Genomic DNA, 8,678 nt, shown 5'->3' with positions numbered 1-8,678 from the left:
TGTAAGTTGAACAGAAACGACAAGAAAAGACTCGTACGTTTGATAGTCGTTACAGTGAGAAGACGTTTAAATTTGTGAGATTTGAAAAGAAATAAAATCTCAGTTTCTCGCTCCATTTTACAATAAAAAAGTATCTTTGGACAAAAATAATGTAACAGAAGCTGTACCCTTTAATATGAGCCCGAGTTGACTGTTTTATGCGATTTTTTCCCCTTAAAGCTACAGCGATTCAAGTATCGATACATTTCCAGCGAAAATTTAGCGACCTTTAATTTTGAGGCACACCATGTATATACATCGAGTATATATCGAGAAACTTAAGAAATCGTGAGAAACCATGATTGTTATTCGAAGAACAGTGGAATGAGCTTAAAATAAGGGGATTAATAGAAACGACAGGGGTAGCATTAGTAGGAAAGAGAGAAACAATATGCCATGTATGGTGATCGTGTGCAATAAATGAATGCGATACATAGATTTACCTACAATGCCTAATTCTAACCCTTAGAAGTATCTAGAGTCTCACACGTTTCCCCCTTGTATGTGATACATCTTTATATGTATAAAATAAAGTGCAGCTACGTTATTCTTTAACATTGTAGAGCCTTTGTAAGTATCTTAAATATTGCGTCTTTGTCAACGAACGCCGTTAAACCATCGAGAATCGGCTACTGATGATCAAAGTAAAACCGATGCTGAGCCTCTGGTTGTCGTTACGTTAACGAGATGTTGTCCTACAAACGAATTGAACCGTTTCAAAGAATCAAAGACAGAAGATGGTCAACGAAAGATAAATTAGAACAATATCGAGGAATCCTCAAGTTACATGGTACGAATAATCGATTGCCTCTAATTCGCTTCAATCATTTTGTTTACGCATACGTAACGCGTGTACATGCGTTTATTATATTTACAATTTAACGTTAACCCTTTACACTCTTTTATTGAGTGTGACTCGACGTTAGTAAATAAAAAGAAGAAAGAAACTTTGTTGCAATTTATATTTACGAAACTTATACTTGTTTCCTTTTATTTCATTTACTGATGTCTGATCTCAAACATTATATTTACGAAACTTATATTTAAGAGTTATATTTAACGTAATTAATAAAAAAACATTGTTTACAAGAATAGCAATCGAGGAACTGTTTTTTTAAGTAAATTTCAACTAAAACGCTTTAAATAACAAGAAGTTATTAGCAACAAAGTTGAGAAGTAATTCAGAGTACAAATGGTTAATAGTTAAATGATTGATGAATTTAGAAATATGTTAAATACACAATTCTATCGATCCTTTTTCACGTGTTGAACTTACTGTTAAATCCAGCACGCGAAAAGAAAATAAGGTCGCAAGACGCTGTGAAACTGAAAAAAAGAATAGCGTGGCAATTAGGCTCGTACAAGCAGGATGTAAAGGATTATCGTCAAATCGTAAACGAAATAACAAGAGGAACCCCGAAAGGTCATATACGAAGTTTGTTACAAAGTCGCAAAGATCTACAGTTCAAGTGTCACGGTCGTGAAATAGAGGTAATCATAGCCATAGTATTAACCAAATTTAACCATAGTAACATTTAAAACGGTGGTTGGTTTCTTAATTGCGTAGCATATCTGTGATTCTATCCACGAGGAGAATCATGGAAAACGTTGCCAGTTGGATAAGCTTCGTTATAAAAAAAAGGAGAAAATGAAACAGTGTTTCGAATTACAAGTACGTATACCGTGCGAGTATCCTAGAAAAAATTAGATATACGCACTTAAATAGGGCATGTGCGATAAAGATAGAGAACATAGAGCTCTGCGACGTCTATGAAAAAGAGAAACGTGTACCGTGGCCTGAACATCGAGAACAACAACAACTGGTATCGCGGTATCAAAAGTCCGTGGCCAGACAAAATGCGGCGAAGGCGATAAATCTAACATACACGTATATGCTTGCAATCTTAAAAAAGGTAACCGTATAATTTTCGATCTCTCAAAGAAAGCGTGTTTAAAAACAGTCCTCTGCTACCGCCAACTTGTCCTGTTCGTTAATTAATAGAAAACGCATCCTTAGGACGCGATACATCACGAAACTTTGTTAAATTGCTTAACGCAAGATCGTCGAAGTCAGTGCAAAGTGATATTACGAACAACGGTAATGGGTCAACTTGCGGCTGAACAGATAGACGATATTGGATCGAAGTATAAGCGTATTACGAAAACTGTTTGGAACAACATGAAAGAGAGAGAGCGTATGTTGACGCATATGCGCGAACAAGTTGAAGATCTGTGGTCTTTCGCACAATCGTTGATACGAACCGAAGTAAGGAAATAATTAAAGTCAGAGTCGCAATGATAATGGGAATATATCAGTATTGGCACTTTAAATTCAGCCTCTTGCGAATCAAATACTTCTGCTTAGATATTTTATTTAAAGTAACACCAAATGTAAACTAAATAGTAAGAAAATGATAAGTTTCATTCAAAAAGGTACAGATGTTTGTTTATATACGTATTATGTACTGAATTCAATGAATTATTAATTATAATTACCAATTTAAGGGTATACCTTTAAATAAATATCTGAATCTTTTTGAATGAAATTTTTCATTTCTATTACTATCTAATTCACATGTGGTGTTCTTTTAAATAAAATATTTAAGTAGAAGAGCAAAAAGGTGAATTTTATTTGCAAAAAGATGAATTTGATTTGCAGAAAGGTACATGCGATTTGCAAAAGAGTGAATTTCATTCAAAAAGGGATGAATTTGATTTGCAAAAAGGTGAATTCAAAGTGCAAATACTGTAAAAAAACGAGCAGAGGCTATGATAAAATTCAAAGTATATCCTGAATGAAATGACAAAATATTCATATAAATATCGTTATATATTGTAACAATATACTATGTGTCACAAAGAGCGAGACAATATTCGCCAAGGAAATTACACGCTCTAGAATTTCATCAAGCAATGTATTAGAAAAGCAAATAATATCTCTGGAAGGAATATTCGACAGAATCAAGAATTCACTGCTCGTGCGTTCCTATCGAGAACTGCTCTCAAGGTATAACAATATGCTATCGAGTCAATTTAGAATCAGCAATTGATTCAGACTCTGATTTTTATTTCCTTTTCTCTCTGTACGCGTTTGTTCAGGTTGGAAGAACAAATGAAACAACGTACACGATTACTGGGACAATTTGAACGCAATGTGGTGGAGCGCGATTCACTGTTGAGTCAAAAGAATCAAGCATTGTCCACCCTGTCCAACTTTGAGCACACACTTGTAGCTAATAGAGAAGAGTAAGCGATATTATTATACTACGACAATTTCTCTCACATACGAACAATAGCTCGCGTGTATATAATTACATTTTCTTGTAGATATAACGCGGACAAAAATATCTTATTAGAACAAATCGTAATGCAAAAGAAACGGGAGCTTCAGCAGAAAGATTTGAAGAAGCAACGGGGCGAATTACTAATGGATATAAGAGCAGCATTGCAAAATATGATAGCAATGCTGGTTTGTGTGAGACGAGGTGATAGAGTACCAGTGAAAAAGCCAACAGATGAACTTCGAGAAAAGCCTGATCTACCGATAATAGAAAAAATGGAAACAGAAGGTGGAATAATGATAAGTTTAGATCAGATTTCGAAAATTCTGCATACCCTTCTATTTTTTTTCTCCAGGCTTGACGTTATTATCAACTGTTAGCCGAAAAGTAGGAGCACTGTTTGGAATGAGCAATTTCGAATTTGATAAGGACAGAGAAGAGAGAGCAAAAGATTTATATCAAACTTACGTCTCCAACTATCGTTCGAAACTAAAATTCGACGATGTAGAATTTGAACCAACTGGTGAGCACTTTAAAGTTGATGTTACTAATACATTTTTCACACATTTCACTGAATTTCAAACACTGTATAAAGAAGTACGTATACCATTAGTTTAAACAGGTACGAACTGAGTAACAATACCAAAATCTTTAATTTCCTATAAATGAAATCTTCAATTTTATATGTACAATGAATATGAATGTTAAAGTCTCGTAACATTGTTTATCTTCTATAATACATGCACATAGTACCATTTTATTTAATTGTAATAGCTACATTTTTATAATATTCCTAGGACTCATCGTTGAACACGAAGTTATCGATTCTTCAGTGCCAACACGAGCAGAGATTAAATTAAGAAGCAAACAAGCAGTAGAAGCCCATATGAGACTAGAATAATTTATAATTCTCTATTCGTTCGCCACGATAAAACATTAACAGTAAATACGTTATATTAACATCGAAATACCAGGGTTTTTTTTATCAAGAAGTAAGTCTTCCGCTATTTCTCTTACTTCTGTCCAAGATAACAGTAATATCCGTTTTCTCGCTTATTTTCAGTCCTCTCATTCGCTACGATAAAAGAAAAAAGATAAATCTAATGGAGAACCTACAAAAAGTTAATACAAACGAGCAGGAGATTATTACTTTACATGCAAAAATAAATTGAAGATGTGCAGTAAAATTATTTTGTATGATGCTTAATTTATAACACGCCTCAACATTTAAGAGTTCTCTCTCGCTAGACAAGGAAGGTATCCTGCAACATATTAAATCAACCTAGGCTTATGAAAATTAGTACAAATAATATTAGCTTTCCAAAGGATTAGGCGACTATGCAATAATGTAACATACAATTAAATACTACTTTTAAAATTACAAACCCAATCAGCTAAAAATTGTATAGTATTCGATTATTCAAGTTATCTCCTACATTTATATATTTTTCAATTTAACTTTGCACTTACATAGCAATAATAATCTTCTATTTGGTTGTATCATCACTCTTCTGCTTAGTACACTCTGCATGTTCAAATAGAGCATATAAAATCAATGATAACCTTTTCATTTTTTTATTTAAGAACATATATTATACAACTCGTAGAATCAGTACAATTTCCAAATAGTAAACTATTTTTCATTTCAACTCGTTAACTCGACCCCATCCCAAACGTTCTTTTTGAATTTCCAATTTCAGCCATGAAGGTACGCTATTGTCAATACTATAGGCATTAGGGTATTTAAGTGGTGGCTTTGGTTCTTTGAAGGGATGAACAGTTTTTAACTTTCTTAACAAGAATTCTTTCATTACATCTTTCGGATCTTTATGATTATCCAAATAAATATTAAATGGTTGTTTCAAGGGGAACCATGTTTGTGGTTTAATGTATGGTCGTATAAAATCATACTGAAATATTGGTTCTTGTGCATCTGTAGGATGAAAATTTATAGATTATTTGTTACAACGTATCTCAAATTTTCTTATAGATTGATAAACTTCAAGTTAGAGTAAATCGTAATGAATACAATTTATACATACTTAATGCTGAATGATAGAACTCTCTTACTGTGGGATCCCAATCACTTTGGAAAAATGCTAAACCAGCTGGTGTAAGATCATCTTGATGTTTACGATAAAATTCTAATGTACTCCAATTACGTTCTTGTAATTGCAAACTAAATTCAACATAAAATGTAATATAAAATAATTTAACGATTTTCATAAAACATAACTACACGATTAAGTCATGAATGGATCCATTTTATAGCTTATTTCTTACCAAGGTTGAGTCTTCTTATACGTCGTATAATCTATCCGCTGATTTTGTTTGTAAAGAATAAATACGTAACGATAATAACCTACTCCTCTGACTGGAATTGGTCTTAGATAATCTATTATTTGTTCACCTTGCTCTACTTTGTTGCCTGGAATGTTCCCTCTAAAATGAAACATTGCATTTATATGTTACTCTTACGGCTCTGTTGAATCTAAGTTGATTAAATAACATATAAATCTTGTTGACTTACAAAAACCAATGACAATATTCGTTGTTAGAATTTTCCATATTACCATCTGGTGTACACATGACCAATGTCCATAAACTATTCTCTTTGGCTTCGTACCCAACATTTGGCAAATTGCATGCCTCTGCAGGTTTTATAACATTTCCTGTATGAACTCTAGCAAAAGTACCATCGTTATCTAAAGTGTAACTAATTTCTAATGGTACAACAGGAAAGAAGAATGCATCGCCAAACAAGTCTTGAAATATGCCGTAATGATCAGCGATTTTATGAATATGACTAGGAGCATATGTTTCTAGCCAAATCTTCTTAATTTTTTCCAAATTAGCAGCCACTAGAAAACATACATGCATAGGATATAATTGCAATAGAAGCACTGCTAAACAATAATATTATTTCAGTGGTAAACTTATTTCCTACTCTGCTCAGTGTTTGTTTCCTCTGCATTCGCGCTAGACACGTTGGTTTTTCGGGCAGCTAACCAAGCTTGCCTCTTTTGCGCAGAGATCCTTGGTACAGAAAAACCTATATTTACTTTAAACGATATCGTTGGATCTGTCTTGTTGAGCACTGCAAAACAAAATACTTATTATGAAGAAGTAACACGAAAACAGTACTATTTTCCTTACGTTCAAGCCGTTGCTTCAAAGAGAGAGCAATTGTTGGCGGTTTTCCTCGTATATGGTGTCCATGTCGAACTTGTTTCAAACAAATTTTCATGGGCACAAGTACATCTTTTATAAAGGTTTGTAACGCTGTACTCCCCATAATTTGTATATGTTTAAATGCACACCATTTACCAAAGTTAGGCTTATTATATTGCTACAACAAATGATTTTATGTATTTAACATAGATATAAAGAGATTTAAATTATATTTGATATTTAAAAATATCTAAAAAATATTCTGTTAACGTTAAACATAACTCTTTGACTATTATCTATTAATATACTGTCTCATATTTATATATATGTATGCGTTAATCAATATTGTATACAATGAAATACTAATACACTCGTATCCATATGTATGCATATTTCTAGAGATATAGAAATATACGGCAATCTTATTCAAATTATTCAGTTTCTTCTTTAATTATTTATTTAATTATCGACTTTATTTATCTTAAATTACCGATTACTTTATCAATTTTACCGCAGTAAAATTTACATTTGTAAGAGCTTTAATTTATGGCATAAACATAGTTATTTCATCAAATACAAAATGCAGTGATTTATTTATTCATCAATATCTATTTCTTCAATAAATGATAACCTAACCTATCTCCCTCTGTACCATATGAAAATACAAGTTTTTTTAATGAAACGAATGCAAATATTTCTTCGATTATAAGAAAAAAGTTATGTCCATTCATCCATAGCTAGAACGAACAAGTAGAAGAAATAAAAACGATAAATGTGTGTCGATAATCCATCAGTACCAAAATATTCGAAGCAAATTGACAGAAAATTATTATTATCCGCTTAAAAATCTCATCGAATAAGAAACGTTTTTAAATATCGACAACAATCCTTTAAATTCTCACTGTCCTCTCATCGATGACTTAAATTTAAGAAATAACATACCCTTAACAATTACACAAACATAAGTGCAATCTTTCAGAGTGTAAACGTTTCGCACGACACTAACACAAGCACGAGTCTCATGTTAAATTCAAACAGCGTTAAAATCGTATTTACATAGAAATCACTCGCCACATTACAATTGATAAAGCTTTATTCAGGAAGAAAGCAAACTTTCGTCGACCAATTTTAATTGCATCGTTATACTCGAAAAGAAAGTATCATATGTAGGCACAATAAAAAATATCAGTGATAAGTATAGTTGTCACGTTGCTACATTTGTTTCTGTTTGTTCATTGTGATATTTTTAATTTTTAACATTGTCATATTCATTAAATTCATCGATCGCGTTGTTGAGAGACAAATTCGTAAACAGAGCACATATGCGATAACGTTAAAGGATTCGAAAAAATGGCAAATTCTATCCATTGAATAATAACCACATCTGAGAGCCGTATGCTGCCCTCGCGCGGCGTTAACGAGCATTAATGTACCCTCTACGTACTTACATGCATACGTCGTACGACGACGTTCGAGCGAGGAGATCACTGAAAATTTCTTGTACGTCTCAGTTCAAATATGGCAGACTGCCGTTGGCAGGTAGTGATCACGGAGCCTGGCATTTATCGGGAATGCAGAAGCTTTAACACCGTAGAACGGACAATATGAGTTGCGGCACGCTCGCTTCGAACGATATTTGCATGGTGCAAATAAAAACGGGGGAACAAGCGAGGTTTCATCAAATTCGTCTTTCGAACGGGTGAGCGAAACAATGTACATTTTAATTCAGCCGTGGTTTATGATTTGTCGTCTTACCTGACGGTATTAAGCTACGTAGTTGTACATACCTTCGTACGTACGCACGCGAACCGATCGAATCGAAAGAGACAGTCCGATTTACGTGTAAATAGGCCGAACGGAACGTCTCTATTCGCCTTTCCCTCTATTCGTGTATTGTTAGACGAATACACTGGCGATTAAGCGAAATCAGTTTTAGCTCGGTAACGTGACAATGGTGGTAGAACGGTTGAAATAGTAATGACGGTTGTAACTGTTCTGATAATATTTCGATCTTTTGCCAGATACTGGCATAATATAGCGAGACGAACGCTACGTCGATATAATGTCAATTTTATGTGCTCGATACTTCGTAAAATCGATCACGTATCGTAGTTGAATTTTCAAATGATTTTCGAAATGGTTAAGTGTAGAAAAAAAAGTTCAATGGTCTTTTCTCGTTTCCGTTTC

General features: G+C 33.4%; 2 protein-coding genes across 2 annotated transcripts; one reads left to right on the top strand and one right to left on the bottom strand.

Annotated features, from left to right (window-relative positions):
* Window positions 1-684: 684 nt before the first annotated feature.
* Window positions 685-4,304, top strand: LOC143431473 (uncharacterized). The gene is made up of 10 exons (XM_076908239.1): window positions 685-829; window positions 1,328-1,530; window positions 1,607-1,715; window positions 1,786-1,952; window positions 2,057-2,305; window positions 2,901-3,046; window positions 3,139-3,285; window positions 3,367-3,608; window positions 3,676-3,843; window positions 4,118-4,304. The coding sequence occupies exons 1-10, from the start codon at window positions 727-729 to the stop codon at window positions 4,219-4,221; spliced, it is 1,638 nt and encodes a 545-aa protein (XP_076764354.1). The 5' UTR covers window positions 685-726; the 3' UTR covers window positions 4,222-4,304.
* Window positions 4,305-4,866: 562 nt separating this feature from the next.
* Mrpl38 (mitochondrial ribosomal protein L38) lies at window positions 4,867-6,693 on the bottom strand. Its single transcript, XM_076908443.1, has 6 exons — window positions 6,477-6,693; window positions 6,268-6,417; window positions 5,851-6,181; window positions 5,604-5,762; window positions 5,363-5,499; window positions 4,867-5,253 (listed from the first exon to the last, which is right to left on the bottom strand). Exons 1-6 carry the CDS (start codon window positions 6,613-6,615, stop codon window positions 4,961-4,963), a joined length of 1,209 nt encoding a protein of 402 aa, XP_076764558.1. The 5' UTR covers window positions 6,616-6,693; the 3' UTR covers window positions 4,867-4,960.
* Window positions 6,694-8,678: the final 1,985 nt, after the last annotated feature.

Source organism: Xylocopa sonorina, chromosome 18 (assembly GCF_050948175.1).
Source record: "Xylocopa sonorina isolate GNS202 chromosome 18, iyXylSono1_principal, whole genome shotgun sequence".
Lineage (NCBI taxonomy): Eukaryota > Metazoa > Arthropoda > Insecta > Hymenoptera > Apidae > Xylocopa > Xylocopa sonorina.
This window is presented reverse-complemented; position numbering and strand designations above follow the sequence as displayed.